This window comes from Thunnus maccoyii, chromosome 11 (assembly GCF_910596095.1).
Source record: "Thunnus maccoyii chromosome 11, fThuMac1.1, whole genome shotgun sequence".
In the NCBI taxonomy this organism is placed as follows: Eukaryota; Metazoa; Chordata; class Actinopteri; order Scombriformes; family Scombridae; genus Thunnus; species Thunnus maccoyii.
The window spans coordinates 29,843,612-29,866,194 of record NC_056543.1 but is presented as its reverse complement, the minus strand read 5'-3'; the positions used below and the strand labels follow the sequence as shown (position 1 = coordinate 29,866,194).

The 22,583-nt window shown below is 38.3% G+C and overlaps 1 protein-coding gene across 2 annotated transcripts in view; it reads left to right on the top strand.

Moving 5' to 3' along the window:
- cacnb4a (calcium channel, voltage-dependent, beta 4a subunit) overlaps positions 1–22,583 on the top strand; it is a 40,173-nt gene extending 17,590 nt beyond the window's left edge. Inside the window, exons 3-14 of one of the 2 annotated variants that reach the window (XM_042427002.1) lie at positions 9,274–9,393; positions 9,595–9,717; positions 11,104–11,231; positions 11,870–11,946; positions 12,170–12,189; positions 13,622–13,702; positions 17,236–17,294; positions 17,381–17,490; positions 17,611–17,762; positions 18,191–18,286; positions 18,422–18,598; positions 19,277–22,583. In XM_042427002.1, coding sequence (XP_042282936.1) covers positions 9,274–9,393; positions 9,595–9,717; positions 11,104–11,231; positions 11,870–11,946; positions 12,170–12,189; positions 13,622–13,702; positions 17,236–17,294; positions 17,381–17,490; positions 17,611–17,762; positions 18,191–18,286; positions 18,422–18,598; positions 19,277–19,540 — 1,407 coding nt within the window. In that variant the 3' untranslated portion in view covers positions 19,541–22,583. Of the gene's footprint in view, positions 1–9,273; positions 9,394–9,594; positions 9,718–11,103; positions 11,232–11,866; positions 11,947–12,169; positions 12,190–13,621; positions 13,703–17,235; positions 17,295–17,380; positions 17,491–17,610; positions 17,763–18,190; positions 18,287–18,421; positions 18,599–19,276 lie in introns of both variants that reach the window. The other variant, XM_042427001.1, reaches the window with a different exon arrangement.

The window sequence follows — 22,583 nt, the reverse complement described above, 5'->3', positions numbered from 1 at the left end:
TAGGTAGTGATAGTGAAAAATCAAAGCCAAACTTTTCAAATGCAACCTTGTTTATTGTTGTACAAGAACTTCACTTTGAAAAAATGCAGTATTGATTTAAGAAAATTATGGTTTCAAACAAGACAAAAATCTAAACTAAGCATTGGGTGCTTATTTTGTTACTTGACAGTTTTAGGTAATACTGACAGAATTTAGTCAGTATTTTATGAAAACATTAAGGATTTATACTCATCCATGATTAATTCTAGTGCAAAGATCTGCCTTTTCCAAGATATCATAACTAGTGTTGACTAAATAAAGAACTTCACCTTATTACAAGATATCAACATTTAAGACTCAACTAATAGCATTTATTAATCCATCAGTATAATGATGAGAAACTGAGAGAACTCTGCTACTCTTCGGCTGATGGAACAACAGTCATTTAACTAAAAAATAATGACTAATAATGAGTAATAATGAGCTAAAAATCAGTGACATTTGCCTGACATTTTGGAAATGCATGTTTTCCACCTGACAGATTCAAAGCTGAAACAAAAAATGTGAGAACATCAACAACTAGGAAGCAGCGGTCAGCTCAACACTTACTGCTGTCTGTCTGAAAGCTGCAGGCTTCATAAATGTGGCTTGACGGCATGGATACAAGCATGAGTGTATTCAGTGATGGAACGCCTCCATGATATTCACACTTCACAACAGCAGAGCGCTGACATGCTGCAGCCACAGCGGCCACTTGGACAGAATGAGACAGAGATGAGCCCTCTACAGCCCAGATCACAACTCTGTAAAAAGCTAAATTTGACAATCAAAGTGGTTAAAGTTTGATTTTATAACCAGGTATTTGACCTGAAATACAGGATCTACATTTAAATATATAAATATTTTAAGAATAGTGAAATAGGTGGAGTAGCTGGTTCCAGAAATATTTCTAATACCGTAAATTTACATTTGAAAATGTCTCCTGCTATAGTGAAATGATGAATATAGTAAAAACATTGTTTTGGATTCAATTTACTGATTAAAACTTACACTTGGCAATGCATGTGTCACTTTAAAACATGATAACATCTTTAAAATCCTGACTATGACTATATCCTTCTCTGCTGTTGTTTGAGCTGTCAGCTGTGATGTACCCTACTGATTTTACTTCATAGTGACAAAGTAGAGCCTACAGGGACATAAAGACTGACAGAAAAGAGTTTTTTTGTCAGAGATGTATTTCTGGCACACAGGCGGTAACATGATATCCAGTGTACTGCCCTGTTCAGTGGGTATGACACAAAGAAGATGCTGCCTCACCTGCCATACTGTCAACATGACATTATTATGTTATGGTGCGTGAGGTGGGGACTCGTTAAGTAAATACTGCAGGGCAATTTGTATAGGTAGACTATAGAATTGATTCATCAGTGCACAGAGTCTAGCCACATGGTGTGAAGCTATATCATGATAGAGAAATAAAATACAGGTATGAAAATAAGAAAAAAGAAATACTATTGAGACGCACATTGGGCAAAAACTCAGCATGTGATTTGATTGATAGCGAGAAAACTATATGAATTGTTGTCTGAAATCTGTCCAGCGGGAAAATCCTAACTCAGGTGTAGGATTTTACTGCAAGTAACATCCACATTCTGACTCCAAACCACAGATTTATTCATACATACACATGTCAACATGCTTTCCACACTTATACTGTATATATCCCAATAAACTCATAGGCTATACAGTGACAGGTATGAAAATGTGTGTTTTTTCTATACAGATCTGGAAAACAGAACAGACATTTTGTTGTCCCTGATGAACAGGCTTTGCCATCATATGACTTCAAAGCAATTTCAAAAAAAATGAAATGCACTTATGTTGATAAATTCTCATTCTTACTTATTCTGTCTGCTAAGAAAAATGTGTTTAGTTGATGTATCTTGACAGCTTGTGGCTTCTATACTGTCAGTGTTAGACAGAAAAAAAGAAAGATATTTCATTTTTATATAGAAGCATGTGTTATGCAGCGATTTATTTGTTCATTTGTTTGCCTTCTTTTGAAGGTGAATACTGAACGCAGGAAGTCTGCTGTTATTGAGTGTCACCCAGTGAGAGATGAAGCGCTTTGATTGTATGACATGAAAGTAAAGAAGTCATTAAAATTCATGAACTCATTCATGTAGTATGTCATGGTGCATGTCATGCCCGTTGCACTATCCCGTGCACAGCTTTACATCATGCAACATGGTTCCATATCATAGTCGTTTGTACATGTTATGTAACCTTGATGCACTTGCATGCAGTAGTTGGCAATCCAAGCCAGTAGATACAAGCTGTTGATGTGGACTGACAACCGGAACAAAACTATGTTAACTGCATTTCTATAGTGCATTTATAGTGCTTTTTGCCTCACGAGGAGCTGAAAAATACAGAAAGTAACACAAATGCATGTATGACAGATAAAGGCAGACAGACTGGCAAACAAAGAGGGCAACAAATGACTGTAGACAGATGGGTTATGGACACCGTGGGGCCGATGAATCATAAAGGATATTGATGTCAGCGGTGGTAACTGTAGTATCAGCAGCAGCCATACTCACTCTCATCATTCAGTACTTACTCTCATTTAATGCTGGTGACAAGGGGAATAACTGGCTCCTGACCCTGGAGAGGCTAGTGTATACAGCAACCTGCAGGCGGCTGTACACAGTTCATTCCCTGTACCTGTACTAGAAAGCAATAATGAGCTCTGATTAGCTTGTGGACCCCAGAGAGTCTGTGCTCTGTGAACTAAGCTAGTTTGTTCATTGCCTATGGGGCAGGCATCCAGTGTTTAATGCTAATGTAGTGATTACTCAGCTATAGTGTAGCGTGAAGTACAGATTTTGTGTTACATAGCGGCAACGTCTCACTCCATCACAGAGATGGAGAATGACAGCAAGAAAGACAAGAGAGAGTGAAAAATGCTGTTGTGATGCGGATGCACATCAGTCCATGAATGATATAATAACAAAATGATATGTGTTTTAAAAAAGGAACAAGGAATAAAAATCATATATGTTTTAGAATAAGAACAAGTGGCTTACCACCATTTTGATTTGGCATTTATGCATTACGAAAGCCCCTCCTAAGGCTAGCTTGTGCTTGATGCATACTGCATACTTTTAGAGCCATATTCACATTATAACTGAAAAATAAGGCTCTGACCCTGTGCTTGCAGCTTTGCTCTGTGCAGGATTATTGGAGGGAGTGGGGGAGTCTGTAGGAGGCCACTTGTTTGGTATTTTACAAATATGTAGTATGAAATGACTTTTTCACAGCCTTACAGGCTACAATATGGAGGTTAACTGAATTAGTTAGATCACTAGAGACTTAAACACTTTGTTACAAACCTAGAACAGTATCTGAATCTGAATATGGTCATACTCTCTCAGTATGGCCTCCATGTGATGATGCTTTACATGCTCAGAAAGGTCAGTGTAGTGCGAGTCAAAGTTCAATAAGTTTGAGCTTTTGGCACTGCGCTGCTGCATACATCAGTTTGGGGCAGCATTTAGGAATTCTGCTTATGTCCAGGAGCTGAAGATCTCTAAAATGGCCAATATGTTATATTACCCATAAGCTTTCTATGCTTTGTGTGGGCTCCTATTTACTGTGCTGATGAAAAGAGTCCATTTAAACAACCCACTGGTGTGATAGCCATGACAGCCAGGGTGTTAAGTTTTGGATAGTCCCAAGGTCACAAATTCTGACATAGCTGAGGTTTGGTAGAGACTTTACAAAAAAAGTTGCCTAGTAACACACTTACAAAAAAGCACCTCAGGAATATGTTTACAGTTGTGAAGGAGTCCTGCAGTCGCTGGCACGGGAATATAGGGGACAATGAGACTTTTTGTCTTAGACATCTCAGAACCACATCTGTTTCTGGAACAAAGTCACTCCTGCCACTTTGGGGACTTTATCAAGAGCAAACTAAATATTTGCTGTAAATGTGCTGCAATAACGTATTCATACTTGAAATATTAATAAGTTATTTCAATTAAACACTCTCCAACCAAAATTGGCACAGAAAATAACGTTTAATGTGGTTAAAGCATCTGTATTGATCTGTAAATGAATGTGGGTGATTCTTCCATATCTGCTGTCCACAGCTGCTTTATACTGTATGAAAAGCTTCTCCTTCAGTTCATTCAATCCCTGCAGCATCTGAAGGCAGCAGGAATGATATGTTGATAAATCTGCAGCCTCTGAGAAGTGCAGAGTGCAGTGCCATTACACATGTTCGCTCACTGTGTTTACATTCATTAAATCGGCTGAAAACGACACCAGGCTTCTGCAGAATAACCACACACACCTCTACACATCAGACTGGTCGGCTTTAACTCGATATTCTACCTTTCTATGAATGACACACTGGGTCACCAGGGCTTATCAGCCTCTTTTCCAACTTTCTTTCTTTTCAGCAAAAGTAGTTTTTATTCTTGAAACACATTGCAGTGCAAACACTGTTGTGTAGCATTAATTAGTAAACACTGTGACCATGTATGAGGTGAGATAGATGACATTAGAGTTATGGTTGAAATAGCATTGGTCAGATCAGACTATTACCTCATCTAAAGATGGATGTCCCCCCACCTCAAAACTCATTCCAGTGCCGCTACCTGCAGGACTTTTTTTTGTGGTGTTCTCATGACATTAACTGCTTTAACAAGAATCATACTGTGTACAGTACTCAACTTTCTATGTTTAAATCATGGTCTCACGAGTTTTATTGAAAGCATTTTTTTTTTGTTTGTTTGGTTTTTGAACAGTCCTGCACCAACATTGCCATTTTTTTAAAACTGTACCTTGTTTTGATGAATTAAATTAAAAAGTGTTTGTCACAAATATGTGCAACCACTCCACTGTATATTTTTTTCTCCGTGAGCCATTATTACGTAGTGCAGTTGTAACAAATTGGGCCTGAAGCCAGATCTCCCACATGGGAACACAAACAGCCACAGCACCGGTCAGCCAAAGGTAAAGTCCTCAGAGCCAAGATGGCGGGGCCTCACATGCATCATTACTGTATGTAGACAATGTGAGCATACTATAGATAAAGCTATCTTTGATGATTGATGGATTATAGTACAGATCCATTAGCTGGAGATCCACTCATAGGGCCCTGTTCAGGCGTGGAATGTGTCATCTTACTACTGAGCTTGCGTAATGTTGGGAAAATCTATTTTCTCCATTTTTTGACCCAATATTGATATGTACAGTATCAATACAATATTTTGAGGATGACTTTTGATGCTGTCAGAGGACATTCACATTCAGTTTCCAGTTTACAAGGTAGCTAAAACTAATGCAGCCTAATACTACGACACTGAAATAAATCCATGAAGTAATATTCAGCTTTAGTTGAAACTGTTTTAAAGAGGTGTTGATTCAACTTTGTGGTAATTTTGGAGGTTTTTGGAATGTTGAACAAAATATTCATATTGGTTCAATTACATACTGAAAGTAGTTAAAGGCATTGGTGTTGTAAGAATACTAGCGATATAATTGATACTTGCAGCAGTATAGTTTTGGTAGAATCAGAAGTACTGTACATGTAATAGTGCTATCAGCAGAGAGCTGTAGCGCCAATAGGTTCTTTAGAGTGATGCAGCCTTTCACAGCAGGAAAAGACAACATTTGACCTGCAACATAATAATAATGCACAACACCACCAATCCTAAATGGATTTTTACATTATGATACTGATAAATTATTGATGTCTTACTTTATCAATCAATCAGGTTATTATAAATCAAGTGTAGGCTGTGTAGGGAAGCTACTACTTAGCTATTTATGCTATTGTTTATTTTGTTTATTTATTTTTATTTCATTATTTGTCCTTCCTTGTCCGTGTCCTATATTGGATTTAATCTGTTTTTTCTTGTTTTTTCCTTTTTTCTTGTTTTTATGTGTGCACAAGTGTTATGTGAATGTCAGTTTAAATCAAATTGAAAGGGTTAAATAGAATAAAAACATCTGTACATGAGGGAGAAGAGAAGAATTATCAACCTAATCAATCAGTTCATTAAAATGAGTGATACAGCCCTGCAGTCCATAGTAGAACAATAAAGATATATGCTAAAATATAAAAGTCTGTACAAAGGAGCCATTGTTGACATCATCAAGGCTTTGTGGCCTTGGACTGAGACTTTCTGCTGCACGTTGTGGATGTGATGAGCTCATCACTGCTGATATCTTACAGCCACCTTCGTCAGGAGGTCTGAAATGAAAAGCATCTCTTCAGCAGCACCCACCCCTCACTGCAGGCCAGTCGGCTCACTGCATGTGTGATTCTGGAGCTTGATGAGCACATCGTTGCTGTAATAACTCTCTCTGCTGAAGGGTGACTCGCTCTCCAGCTGTGCCTCTGTGCATCCACTGTTACTTGTTGGTGTTTCCTCAGCTAGTCGGTCATACTCTCGCTGTCTCTGTGGTTTACTCTCTTTCTCTCTCTCTCTCTCCAATGAACAAGTGGATGGGCACTTTTACTGCTCCTCAAACCCAGCAGCACTGACTTGTAGCTAATAAGGACGAGGGGTGAGTTAGGAAGGAAACAAGTCCACTGATAGTGATGGTATGAGACTGATCTCCAGCTTGGAGCAGACTGGTGGGACAGTCAAGTCATCCACTGAACACACACAAATACATGTATTGTGTAAAATGTTTTTATATTTATGAAATCTTATTATTATATTATATTTCTGTATTTATTCTGCTGTGAGGACTGGCCTAGAAATGTCCTCACAAACCTTCACAGGAAGTGATGATTTTGTTGAAAAAAGTAGGAAGATTAGTCTTACTTTGTTTCAATAAACAACATTTATGTATTAACTACTTCAGAGTGTTATAATTTACAATATTTGGGAACAGACAACAATTTAACTGCATGTTTTAAATTTATTCATATATCTACATTTGTTTTTGACTGACAGATTTGAACTGATAATACAGTTAATCAAGTTTAACCAGCAGCAAAATTCAAGAAAATTAGAAAGAACATTCAAAATGTTTCTCCATTAATTTGCTGCTATTTCCTCTCATTTCTCTACTTGTTTTTTGCTACTGTTTATGTCTGTTGCTCTTCATTTTAGAAACTTTCTAGTCTTTTTCTGCACCCAAATATACTTCTTTTCTGGAGTCTCTATATGTTTACATGCACAAAATATTCAGGTTTTTGCCCTCCTCCAAAAAAGACAATATTCTTACTAAGCTGTTTACATGGCTAATGACATTGAATATTTCATTAACATTCCTGCTTACATGCAGCCGTGCATACTCTGTTTACCACGTCAAACTATGGAACAGTGGAACAGCTGTAGCCACTTGTGCCATTTTGATTCTTTGTGTCAAAATTAGATTTTTTCAAAGTTTTCCACCGAACACAGCCTCCCTCTTTTATTCATTCAACCACCTACTTGAAAAGGTCGGTATTGTGATATTTGAAAACCTTTTGATATCCAAGTCTTTCAAAATGTTTAAAAGTAGGTGTGTTTCTCCTTTTGACCAGAAATGTGGGCTTTTCTTTTGGGCATGCATCTTTACCCTAGCCTTGCAAACTGTTGGCTACTGTAGTTGGTTTGTTTACAATGCACAGAGCTTACCATAAACAGTGTGTTGCAAACTGCAGTAAAAACCCCAATTGAGACGCATATTCCGAATGCGCTGTATACATGTCCAAAGATTGCTCCTAAAACCCGAATAATAACGACATATCCCACATATATCCCACAATAATAACGACATATCTTAACCTAATGGGAAAATCTAATTCAGAACATTGTCATATTCAGACTTTCAACTCAGTTGGTGTTTGTATCAGTGTCATTCATAATGATTCTAATAAAATAATAAATTTGGAGGTTTTAAAACTTATGATTGAGTGACATTTCATGATGTTTTCAGCTGCTTTAGCCAAAGTCACAGAGCAGTGAGGTCACATGGTAAAGAGGCGGAACCTGATTGGTCCTCCTCTCTACATTCTGAGTACTGATTGGTGCTTTGCAGATGGAACCTTATAGCACCAAGTTTGAGATTGATTTTTGAGATAGAACTTTATCTTTTCTCAAATTTTAGGCCCAATAATGCAGATTTTTTTTTTTTTTTTAAAAAGGCGGTAGATGGTTAGATTAGTTTAACTTAGTATAAAGACTGGAAGCAAGGGGACACGGCTAGCCTGGGTCAGTCCAAAGTAGAAAAAAGTAGAAAAAAAGTCTGCCAGCACCTCTAAAGCTCACTTATTAGCATGGTATGTCTTATTAATCACATCTTATATATCACCAACCGAAATATCTGGCTCAAGCTTTATATTTAGTTTACAGACAGAAGTTGACAGTAGCAGTAGACAGTAGAGTGGTGTCAACCGTCTCATTAAACAATAAACGCATTTGCCAAAATGTTGAACTGTTCCTTTTAAAATGAGACTGAATTTGTTCATAACCTAGGAGGAGATAAAGACACATGCTCAGAGGATGATTACACATAAATTTACATTAGACTGTGTTATCTAAAGTACATAATTTACAATTACAGGAAAACTGTTTTCCTGTGACGATAGATGTGTTGACAAGTGAAACAGAGTTTCCACCCATAAAGGTCAGTGCAGTAATGCATTCCCTCCATTCAAGATACAGTAGTTTTTCTATGTGACTGCAGACCAAAGGGAGTTCTCTCCCACATCATTCAAATTAATTTTTACTCAAATTACCATGGTTACGAAACAAATAAGGCAGGGTTTCCTGTTGACATCCAAATAGCTGAGTATTGTATCTGCACTCTGTGTTTCTAATTTTATCTCAAAAAACAAAAAAAACAACATCTTTCTGAACCTCCCCTCTCAGCCGGTTCGTCATCTTTAATCTGTCAGCCTTTGATCCTGTATGGAGAGGAGAACAACCAGTATGACACAGGACCCCATTGGACACACACACACACACACACACACACACACACACATACACCTGGGTTTCTATAACCTCCCATTCATTCATTTGCTCGGTTGCTTTCAGTTGTTTTAAGAAATATCCTGCATCCTACAAATGTCCTGCATCTATTAGCACATTTTTGCATTTAAATGTGTTCAGTTTTGAATAGGACGTATGAGATTAAATATTACAGTGGTTTATTATTCGATTATTCTGCTTGGATGTCAGATTTAATCTGTATCACATTAACAAAGTTGTCACCCCGCGGTTGTTTCACCAGCACTGGTACTTTTCAGCCCTCCGGGTAACATGTTTTGTTCTCCAGGGTTCAGCTGATTCCTACACAAGCCGACCGTCTGACTCGGATGTGTCCCTGGAGGAGGAGAAGGAGGGTGGGCGGCAGGAGAGGGAGCAGCAGGCCACTGTCCAGCTCGAGAGGGCAAAGGTCAGTTTCACTAGTTTCACTGAAAGCTATTTGCAAGACCATAGAGATACATGCTGTACTGTACTCCTCACATTCACATTGAATCATTTGATTATTTGGGCTTTTTTTATTCATGTGGATACTTGAATTATATATTGAACTATATCACCCACCGCTACTGTGTATTGCTGTGATGACTCTTTTCTCGCTGCTCTCTCACAGACTAAAGCGGTGGCATTTGCTGTGAGGACCAATGTCAGCTATTGCGGTGCCCTGGATGAGGATGTTCCTGTGGCCGGCACTGCCGTCTCCTTTGATGCCAAGGACTTCCTCCACATCAAAGAGGTACAATTCAGGCACTGTACAGTGATGCAAAACATGCAGCACTGTATGGAGGATTAAATTTAGCCCACTCAGTTTGGTTTTTAATCATATGAGCAGGTCTGATTTTGTGCTGTATAAAGTGTCATATTTCACTAATCCAATATGTGTTCTTCTGCTGCTAAAAAAAACACTCTTTTCTGATTGAGTGGCAAGTGTCCATTGAAATAGTACATTTTAGTTCTGCTCAACAGCTTAACTGTTGCGCTAAATCAACGGTTAACTTATATTAAACTGAAGGTAACCATAGCAACAATTCTTATGCGTTATGCTGTGTTATCAGTTCAAATTGAGATTCAGACTGCTTTATTGTCCATTAAATTTACATAAAATGGAATTTCGTCTTTGGCACTGGCATATAAGACAGCACACATCATACACAATAAAGGTAGGATAGAATCTTAAAGTGACTAAGTGGCAAGTGGCAGTAATAAAAGTGATGAATGGATTGTTCTTCCACTGGCATGTTAGTCTGTCATAACCATTGCAGCAATGCATATTACACAGCAGTGCTTAACAATAAGTGGATACTTCTTTAATTGATATTAAAAGAAGTTTACTCACTGGTCATACGAACCTACCACAGCCTAGCTTATGTATCTTTGGTAGGCTGGTGTCGTATAATACAATGTGTCCCAGTATAGGAAATGATGGAGGAAATGGCACTCTGTTTTGGGTTATGGTGTTCTTTGTCTCCACCTTGACCATTTTTAAAATCCATTAGAAAGCCTGGCTGTTCTAATGTCTTTTGGTTTGTATATATTAGAGCTATTTTTTTCTATAAAAAAACGAAATACATTTCAGCATCACCCAATCATTAGTTAGTCAAGTTACCAATCATCAGTTAGCTATATCTCTCTGACCTAGCGCTCACTCACAGGTGTTTAGCAGTCAGCTTTGAATTTCTCTCTTATGTTGTCATCACATCCTGTGCAGAAATGAATGGAGTCTCAATGCTGTGCTTGAATGGGGAACTCTTGTTTGAATCTACTTGTTCAGACTGATTAGTCACAATTGTTTTTGGAAAAGTTTGGAAAGTTTTGGATATTTTGGATATTGTAGTTTTCATAAACAATTGATAGCATGACATACAAACACATATAAATGCAATAATTGATATACCTCATGTTGATTGCATTTGTATGTGTTTACATGTCTGTGTTTTTGTGAAGGCACAACACTAAAAAGGGCCTACTTGAAACAGTAAAACAATTCCATTCTGATCAAATAAACTTATCTGTCATGAAAACTAATGAAAAATAGTCTTGCTCATCTCCATCTTCACTCATAACTGTTTGTCTCACAAAGAAATTTGAAATCTGGAGGGTTTTTCATTACTTTAATCTGCAGAAGTACAACAATGACTGGTGGATCGGCCGTCTGGTGAAAGAAGGCTGTGACATAGGCTTCATCCCGAGCCCTCTGAAGCTGGAAAACATCCGACTCCAGCAGGAACAGAAGAGAGGACGTTTCCATGGGTGAGCAGACGAGGAAGACTGAACGGGGACTGGGATGTGAGAGTGCAGGCGGCGGAGGAATCAGCAGCAGCAAAAATTGCAGAGGAGCCGCATGAATCAAAAAGGATAAAGAGAGTTGGATGGTTTCATGTGTTGAAGAGAGAGCCATTTTAGGGTTGAGTGGCAGTTGAGCTGGCAGATAAGGAGGAAGTTAGGTGGATGAAAGCCAATCTGTGCCTTGTAGTCCAACATCTCAGAGGTGTGCCTGGATCACAGCCACCACAGAATTTTCCATCAGATGGAGTGATGCGTTTCAGCCACAGAGGGGAGTTGAGATGCAGAGCGCCATCGTGTCTCCTCATTTAAAATGGCATTATATCTATCTATTGATTAATTTCACTCTCTTACCTAAACATTCTTCCAAGTCCATATTAAAATAACCTAAAAAAATATCACTTAGTTACTGGTTCCAAGAACTACTATACACAGCTGAACAGTATTTTCCATCTTTAGCTCACTATTTTGTACCATGATGTGAAGGCTGAGGGCAGTACGTGGTGACCTGTTTCCCAGGAGGATGGTGGTGTTTGACTGATGACATCTTGCTGGATTCCACATGAACACTTTTCTCTCTCTGTTCTCTGTTATCAATATAGCAGTAAGTCCAGTGGGAATTCCTCCTCCAGTCTGGGTGAAATGGTGTCAGGCACATTCAAGCCAAACCCCAACTCTGCAGGTTGGTTCCACAGATACGAGTCTGAGTCAGGTCTGAAAGGAAACATTGTTGTCAGATTCACAGAGAGGATTGTTTATCACTATACTTGCTCTTTATTTGTGTATGTGTAACAGTAAGAGCTCTTGTGATATTCTGACATTTTTGTAGAAGTATGATATAATTTCATGGACACTCCTAGTCCCCAGTGTGCACTCACTCACTTGATTTTTCCTTCCTTTTTCAGGAAAGCAGAAACAGAAAGTGGTGAGTATGGCTACTCACCTAATACTTATCCATTTGCTTCTTTTATAGGGAAAAATACTATCTCTACTATAACTACTACTTATTATAGGTAAATAATCAAAAGAACTTGAGTTACTGATGAAAATTATTATTAAAAAGTAGAATAAATAAACAATTGTCCACAATGTTACCCCTGAAAGGTTTGCTTACATTGTCAAAGGTGAACAATCACTTCTTGAAAAAGACTTAGGGTCCTTTTATACGTAATATGGACAGTGCAGTTGGTAAGCAATGATTTGAAAATTGACTCTCGATAAAAGAATGCATTTTGTAAAGAATGTAATTTAAGAAGACCATACTGTAGCTTACCACCACTAACAAACCTGACAAAGTAGTAACTTTGTTTTATTAATTTCCTTGTTAATTGTGAATCTCAGCTCATATTCATTGGATTCTTAAAGGATAGGTTCACATTTCTTTCTAGTTTGTCTTAAAACAGCAGTCAGCTGTCCATATGAACACTGAAAGAGGTGTTAAAAATTAAAGCTACGAAAAGATCCACTTCAAATGTGCTTAAAAGTTGATCTGAAGCTTACATGAGGCTCCAGCAGTCTGAGTTAGTCATACCAAGTGAATATCTGCCACATTTACAGTCTTTTTAACATAAATTTCCCTCTTTGTGTTCCCTCGGACAGTGTTTCCCTATTGAGCTGTGGTGGAAGTATAGTAACAAAAGGAGAGACTTTGGCACTGAAAGATATTGACTTGATTTGATGGCTGAAGCTTCAGATAAACTTTTAAATACATTTTTGCACAGACTTGTGGATTTTGGCCCCCATCACCTACACTGTAAGTGCATTATGAAGGGATCTTTAATAGCCAGTATGAACAGGAGAAATGATTACAGCAAGAAACACCTATTTCAATGTTATTTGGGTACCTGATTATTGTTTTAAGACAGACTTGAAAAACTGTGAACCTGTCCTTTAATGGACCATTATTTTCATGTGAGTCCTCTGCAGACATGAAGGACCATAGTGTTATATCAGTATTTACAGTATATCATTTAAACTGTCCACTTTGATTTTAATCCAGCTCTGCCCATATTCACTTAAAGGATTAATACTACCATTAAACTAATCCGGCACATCCTAACCTGAGGTTACTGAGCATGCATACAGTCAGTGGGTTATATTAAATTGATTGGTTGGTGCATCTGAGTCACATTCTGCTCTACTGCAGACTGTTTTTCTCACAAAAGCAATAAACTACCTTTTCATCAGTTTCATTATGAGGTGTCTATAGCTTTCAATCATTACTGTTTAACGTTAATTGATGAAAACAAAATTTGACATTTTATTTATATGAATATATATAGTCAAGTATATCACTTGGTTTTCTTAAAGAGCTTATAATAAAGCTTGACTGTAGCTGTGTGTGCTCCCCCCTCCAGGCTGAGCACGTCCCTCCATATGACGTGGTTCCCTCCATGAGGCCGGTCGTCCTGGTGGGACCGTCCCTGAAAGGTTACGAGGTAGGACACACTGCTGCTCCTTTAGCCATCTGACTCAGCCTCTCCATCACAACCACCGCTGAAATCACCACTCTCATACTTCATGACGGCATTTTCCTCATTACTGTGTGAGGCCAAGAAGTGCACTTTTACAGTGAAATCATAATACAAATATTGTTGACATGTTATAAATGAGACAATTGACAGGAAATCAGACATTACAGAACAATAACTGAAATACAAGAGAGGTGAATAACTGCCATGTTCCTTCTTTGACATCATTTGTGTGTGTGACAATTCATCCATTATATTGTATCATGACATAGGTTCTTGCATTTTAGACTATGCTAATTCCTTCTAAAGTTGAAATTCTGAAAGATACACTACAACATAAAAATTGATGTTGCTCATTGATTATCAGTTACCATTGGAACCACAGGGCAAATAATAAAAGAGGCAAAGGAGGTGGTGGGAGGTGGGAGCCGGAGTCAGTTGTCATGGAATCACAGTCCTCGCCTCCCATTCTGCTGTTGCCGTGGTAACAACCTTCTGGGTAAACTGCATCAGTCTGAAAAAGTGGAGCATGGTTTGAAATTAGAAACAGAGAATAATGTGTACCGCACTGAATGAAATGAGTAGCTGAATGGTATTTATGTTTGCATAAGAAACCAAAATGTTGGCTATTAATCACATCAGACACCTTTTTGGTTTATTGATCTCTTCAGTACCAGAAGGCAGTTTAACTCTACAGATAATCAAGCTCACGATGGACAAGATTGTGTTGCTATTCCTTGATGTAGTTACTTTTATTCATTACAGGCTGAGTAATCAGTCTGTAATGAGTAATTACAGGCTGTAACCCTTCTATTGTGTCAAATCTGACCCGTTTTCAAGTTTAGATGTGTGAAATATACTTTTAATTTTTTCTGATACAAACAAGGCTTCATTATATCCTCTACAATGGCCTACTGAATACAATAAAACACATTTTGATCTTTTTTTTTTAATGCCTATAAAAAAAGTTACATCTGTTGTGTTATGGGTCAAATTTGACCCGCCAGTAATTATGGGTTGTTTATGCAGAGAAATACATAGTAAATGTTGCCAAACCATCATGATTAACAAACATTACAACAAAACAAAATTAATAGTAATAAAATCCTATAAAAATAAGTATAATAATATTGTGTAATAATATTAAAATTATGTTTCATGCCAAGAAAGCATATCGACTTAATCAAATTCAATTGTAGAGTGGCACGCAGCAAATATGATGCCATACATACCCCCCCACTCTCTCTTTCACTCACACCCCATAGACACAAACACACACAGACACACACACACACACACACACACACACACACACACGTTGACCTAGGTTACTTTCGGGGACATTACGTAGAGTTACATTCATTTCCTGGAGACTTACCCTAACCCTAACCATAACCTTAACCTTAACCACTGACCCAAAAATCTGCTTTTTCTCAAGTGGGGACACAGCTGTTGTCCCCAATTAGACAAGCCATCCCCGATTAACTGGTCTTTAGTCTGAAATTTGTCCCCAAATGTAGCGCACAGACATGGATACACATCTCCTGTTCCCCAGCTGTATAGCAGTATATAGTATAGCAGTATAGGCTGGGACTTTCTCGTGCTTTAATTCTTACATCTCACTGCACACCTGGAACAGCATGCACATTTTTAACATGTAAGAAAATATAAACAAGTTATTTTTGGAATTATTTTGTTTATCAGATCATTGCATGGTCTTATTTGTCTGTTCTGTTCATCATAAGCAATAATATAGATAAATTGTGCCTATTTTAAACTAAAAATGATTTGTACATTGTAAGTTAAATGTGGTCTAAGGTACATAAAATATCAAAGTAAGTATATATAATGATTATTGATGAATAATAAGTCACTTAGCAGATAAAACATTTTACTGGATGATAATTAATGTTTTTTTCAGTGCTTGTTAATGAATTCAAACACAGATCAAATTTGACCCGCAAACACTAAAGGTGTAAACCCTTTTCTAACACATTAGGAGGATTAAGTAAAAGTAGAAATACCACAAATACTCTATTACAAGTAAAAGCTGGGCCTTCAACGACACAATGCGACTTTATTGTCAGCTTACACTGAAATTCATTTTGCGTCCTTAGGCAGTTCTGTTTAAGAAGTGTTACACATGTGACACTTCATAGACGACGTACGACATACAAAACACACCAAACTGTCCTTACAATCATACATATCACATCATATCCTCTGGATTTAGATCTCAATTAGCAGCACACTGATCTTGGTTTAGCAACAGGGTAGACTGGTGTATAAAAGAATTCTTGCATTTAAATTGAGGGACTCTAAATCGCCTCTTAGAGGGCAGAAGTTGGTATTCATGTGAGGAGTCAAAAGAGCAGCAGAGTTTTGGCAGTTATATTATTATATTAAGACTGATGTATTAGTGATCCAGTATGAATGTAAGCAGCATTTTAATGTTGCAGCTGGTTGAGCTGTACTTGATATGCTGTTGGGTAGTTTAATCTGTAACAGTGCATCATATTTAAAATAAAAACTCATTATATGTTTGTATGTAAAATGTTTATTTTCACAGTAACTGGTACAGTAACTATAGCGGTCAGATAATATAGTGGAGTAAAAAGTACAAGTATAAATTGTCATAAAATGGAAATACTCTAGTAAAGTACCTCAAATTGTGCTTAAGTACAGTACTTGAGTAAATGTTTTCCACCACCGTACAATCAGACATTTATCATCTTTTGATAAATCATTGCATTTGTTAATAGTACTATTTTTCATCTGACAACTGCTCCATGTTTCAGCTGTAAGCACATGCAGTCCCCATCAAACCACTGTCACTGTCAATCACATTTGAGCAAATCGGAGTGACATCTGGCACAGCCAAACACAAAGCCTGTTTTGGTTCACGTATCCATCTATTCTCTGCCTTGAGTCAAACACCTCAGAGCAATGGTATGACCGTCCATAAAGATGACTTTCTGAACAGAACCAATTATTTCATCTTGAATTTCTGCTTCAGTTCAAGGCCTGGGAGTGGCATTCATATTCATCAGCAAAAGCTATAATGGAGGCTGCACTGTGTGATTGCCCCAATTCATCACCTGTGCATTGGTCTTTGCGACACTTCTCATTGTAGCTCTTAATCACTTTCTTTAATGTGACCCACATTCATTCTGCGGAGAGCAAAGAGGAAAGAAACTGTGCATGCTGTAGACAAATTGCTCAGTCAAGTGTGTAATTCACAGACCCAGCTCAGCAGCAGCCTGAATGGACGGCATCAGAATGAATAATAAAAGTCCACTTCCACTTGTTTGTTGCTTTATAGCATGTTCAGTAGATGTGTGCGGATGTGAAAAGCGTCTTTTGTTTTGCTTGTAACATGCCTGACAATATTCTCTCCTTGACTTCCTTGCCTAACGATTCTTTAATCACCTGATATTATTCTCCCTCTTTCTCTTCCCCTTCTCTTTTCATCTCGCCTTCTCCCTCATTCATCCATGTAGGTGACAGATATGATGCAGAAGGCACTGTTTGACTTCCTGAAGCACAGGTTTGATGGGAGGTGAGCAGCTGAAGCGAAGCAGCATCTTTTGCACGGTACATCATCATGCTGCCATGCTCCGTATGACATGTTTTGTGTTATTGCAGGATATCCATCACAAGGGTAACAGCTGACATATCGTTGGCCAAGAGGTCAGTACTAAACAACCCCAGTAAGAGGGCCATCATTGAGAGGTCCAACACCCGCTCCAGCCTTGGTAAAGCTACAGGAACTGTCTCACTCAATGATGCGCAATGCAAATACAAAGGCTCCTAGCTATGAAAAAATGGACTTATATGTCACAGTTATTCAGATATATGTTGTTGTCTTCTTGTAGCGGAAGTCCAGAGTGAAATAGAAAGGATCTTTGAGCTGGCCAGGTCTCTGCAGCTGGTGGTGCTGGATGCTGACACTATTAACCATCCAGCACAGCTCATTAAGACCTCATTAGCACCCATCATCGTCCATGTTAAAGTGTCCTCACCTAAGGTAAGATTGAAGGCTTTGATACACAACAGTCATTCTATACAACTGATTTTCACATTTGCTGCCCGCTCCTAGCAGGATATACAGTTGTAAAGCTGCAGTCTTTTGAGGGTTAACATCAATAAAAATAACTTGCTGCACTCGGCCGGCAATAATAAGCAGAATAACATGTCAATCCGAATCTCAGAAACAAGTATAGTTTCATTCCCCTGCTAGCTACTGTACATTTCAAATTGAAATATGAGGAAACCCATCCAGACAGTGCAGGAAAATCTGAGGCAGAGTGCAGTTGTAATTCATAGGACTGGACATGGTGATGAAGTGGCCTGTCTAGCCAATATTGTGGCTTGTTTACAGAGTGGCAGATCTTTGTAGATGGTGTTTAATCCAAAAAATATTTCCTGTTTTTTTTCTACATATGCATCCTGCAGGTCCTCCAGCGACTGATCAAATCAAGAGGGAAATCTCAAAGTAAACATTTAAATGTGCAGCTTGTGGCAGCGGAAAAACTATCACAGTGTCCTTCTGTGAGTGAATTTTAAAGCTCTTATAAATCTAGACAAGTAACAACTGTTTAGTTAAGTTTTATTGTGCCAGAAACTTTAGAAAGATATCCGTATGCAGCAGCCACTACACTTTCCTCTCTTTGTTTCACACCTCAGGAGATGTTTGATATTATTCTGGATGAGAACCAGCTGGAAGATGCGTGTGAACACCTGGCAGAGTACCTGGAGGCATATTGGCGTGCTACACACACTTCACTTAGCACGCCACTCAACCCTCTGCTGGGACGCAATCTGGGCTCCACTGCTCTCTCCCCGTATCCTGCTGCCATTCAGGTGAACTTGTCAAATAGAAAAAGAAATAGAAGTTGTACTAAACAAACAATGTTTTCTTTTTTTCTTTGGTAGTTATTCTACAGATTAAACTCCCTGTAGCTTACCTGTCATATTCAATGGCTCTATGCTAAATGTAACCTTACATTTGACCGTATGGACAGACGAAAATATATATATACACTAATGTGGAGTAAATGTGGAGTAAATGCAGTGCTCCTGATTGTTACTGCAGAATTTCTGTTGTTGTTCTGTTGTTTCAGACACTCATAGTTTTGCAAAAATATGGCAAGAAATATGTAAAATACTGTCACACTATTGCCTTCCTTAAGACTCAAAGGCTTTCTGCAAGTAGTGTATGTTATATTGGCTAAACAATGAATGTTGTATGAAGTTTATTATGCTGCAGGAGTGGCTTGTAAAGTTTGTAAAAATGATTTGATAGTTTTTTTCCACAGCAAAATCAGGTGATCCTTATCGACAGCTATGAGGAAACTATAAACATTTAACAACCTCTTTACAACCACCTAGCTTACATGAGTGAGTGTTTGATACTCAAAAGTAAATTGTGAGTTTCTGGTACTTGGCTGTCTATACTGTATATTATGCTAAACTGTTGTGTCATTCAGCATTTAACAGAGAAAAACACTACATAGGATCAGTATTCCCTCTCTCCAACAGGCCCAAAGAAACCGGAACAGCAACCACACGACAACAGACCATTCACCCGTTGAACGCCGCAGCCTTATGCCTGCCGATGAGAACTACCATAATGAACGGGCGCGGAAGAATCGCAACCGGCTGTCCTCGGGCTCACAGCACAGCCGGGACCACTCGCCTCTGGTGGAGGAGGACTACCAGGACCCCTACCAGGACTCTTACAAGCCTCATCGTAACCGAGGATCCCCAGGAGGCTACAGCCAGGAATCCAGGCACCGGCTCTGAGCTGTGGCCTGCTGTAAACAAAGTGTAGGCCTATCTCTAGCCTGTTTCTCTAAACAACCACCATGGATGTAAGCGTTGAGGCAACTTTGCTGTAACATGATGAAACTACTACACTCACTTGGACTGTAACAATCTCTTATCAATGTGTAGTACCTCACTTTCCAAAGTTGCCAAATGGGCAATTTTACCTAAAAAAAATTAAGAATCCTGCTCTTGCTTTGATGTGAACTAAGGAAGAGACTGGATGTGAACGTAGCACAAGAGCAAGATTATGTTTTAAAAGGAAGACTAAAGCTGAACCTCACTTGAATATGCTCCAGATGTGACTTGTGAGTAAAGTACACTAGCAGGTGTTAGTGTGCGATGTAGGCTCTTCTGGACCCTTCCCGCCATCTCAGCTGTTACTGTAGCATGCAGGTGGAACCTTAATTACAGGTCGCTACCTGCCTTAAGCAAGTGCCAGGCAGCAAGAGCATCCAGTGGTGATGATCAGCACAGAACTTGTTTGCACGTGTCCAGGAGCTGGTAGAAGCAGAGCGGAATGCATCTTCAATGCTCCTCAAGTTTGTTTGCCACTGTCTTCGATGTGAGTGTAATAAATCCTGTGGAAGCTTGTTCCTAAATCCAGAGTTTTACACATTTGTTGAAGTAACATAGATGGTGTTGTGGTGTTCTGTTCAGGGTTCATAGCTCCCTGTACCCCCTCCTTTGTTTTCATTCAATGCCATTTATGTCATTAATCATATCAGGACAGACATACAACATCAGACACTTTTCAAAGCTCTAAACCTCAGGAATGAGAGGTCATTCAGACCTAGAAGTGTGCTGACAGATGTAGCATTTACAGTATGCTCTTAACCATCTGACGAATATTACATTTTGAGGTTTGTTGGTCTTGTTCAGTTGTTAAAGGATATATTATTATTATTACTTAGTTGTTAAAAGCTATTAATATAATATAATGTAATAAGGAAGGAGAACTCACTGCAGAGTCAAAGTCCCTAGAATGGTCATACCAGCATGTTTTTCATATGCCATGCATTTATAAACTGAGCTTATATCATTTTATTATTTGGAAATGATAGAGTGGGATTTTAGTGAGTGACTAACTGTATATTGAGGACATCTATATGTAAATAAAGTCAAAATAACTAAAGGAAAGAAACATTAGCAAGAATATTTGCATTTTCTGAAGAAAATATGTGTGAGAACTGGAAGCTGTTAGCTGCCGCTGCCACTGCTCCAAGCCGCTGCTGCTGTCAGCTACTGCTGCCGCTGCAAGCCACTGCTCCAGCAATTTTTACTTTTAGCACCACCTACAGGTGAAATAGTATCAAATGCTACAGAGTTCTTCAGCATCCCCATCTATACAACTTTGCTGAATTTGGTTACCATGGAATATTACATTAAAGGTATATGGCAGTTAATAAGTAGTATAGTGGTGTTTTACTTATGGCCACAAGGTGGGGCTATTAGTGCCATGCTTCAATATGTCGTGCACATTCTTATGGAGAACTTGTGTACCAAGTTTAATTTTACTAAAGACAACAGAATTGTGGAAATATCATGTTATAATGTTACATTAGCACCCCCTGTGGGTAGAATTGTATGAAATTGTACAGACTTGTGCACTGTCGCTGTATACAACATTCCCAAATTTGGCTGCAATCAAATTTAGCGATGAAGAGTTACGACTGTTAGGTGCATCAGGCCACGCCTTCAAAATGTTAGTAACCAATTACAGACAAACAGTAAGTTATACCCAAAAACAAACTCATAAGTTTGATTTGGGGTCATCTAAATATATTATCTACAAAGTGTGGTGAAGATTAGATGAAATATGTGCCAACAGAAGCAAAAAATCCAAAATGGCGGAAGAATTTTACAGGCGCAAATGGGCATGGCCTATATCAGTTGAATTGGCTTCATCCAAGAAACACACTGTGCAAATACTATTTTGCTACACCTCATGGTTCATGAGTTATTAGCCAAAACGTAAAACACGTAATAACTGACCACATGGTGACGCTATTGGTCCTATGTTTTAATATGGGACACCTGTCCATGAAGTATGAACACTTTAGCACTTTTAGTTGTTGAGATATTGATGACTATAGGTACACTCCCATAGACTGCCATTATAAATTATAATATATATCTTAAAAAGTATACAAGTTACAAAAAATCTGAATGATAGCAGTATTGTACTTAAAGAGCTGAACATTTTGATGTTTGAATGGTTTCTGTAGTTGAAAGTATGCAGAAGTAATTGATCGAAAAATGTACAGAAGAAAAACGAGAGAAAGAGCGAAGATAACAATAGTGTGAGAGCTTCCAGCCTTCACACTAATTCACTGAAGGTTTCAGTGAAGTACATTTAATGGCATTCAATTCTCCTTTCAAAGCCCTCCATACACTTCCTTGATCAAAAAAGGTAACTTTCCTCCATCTCACTTTAATTATGTGAAAGGTTTTTAATGATTGGGCCTCGTCATTGGAGCTTGTCATTTTTCCTTAGTAACAACTGAATAGGCCCCCTCTTCCATATTTTCATCTATAATTTTTTTCTTACATTCATTTTGAGTTTCATTGAAGACTCCTGAGAAACTATCTGAGAGCACTTGGGCAGGACTGCACTGTATTTGTGTCTGTTACATGCTACTTTAATCAGATTAATTCACTTGTATGCTGCCAGCTAATGCAGGAAAAATATATCATTACCTTTTAATGACAAACCCTTGTATCTTGTAATTTAATATATGTTACATATCTCAAGTTCAGTGTCATTTGACTTCAGTCAATCGGCCAGAGATGTCACTGTGTTTCAGTGATTCAGGAAAAGGAAGATGGACATGGAGACTTCTGTTCTTATCTGCCATATACAGTAGCTTTTATTGTTGTTGGTTCAAAACTCTGGAGCATAAGCAACAATTTAAAAGATTTGAATACTGCCTGTGAGAGAATGATGCATTGATTAGAAGTTTGTGTGCACTGTCATTTTACAATTGTAATGAAATAAACTGCCCTAATTCTGTTGTATGGA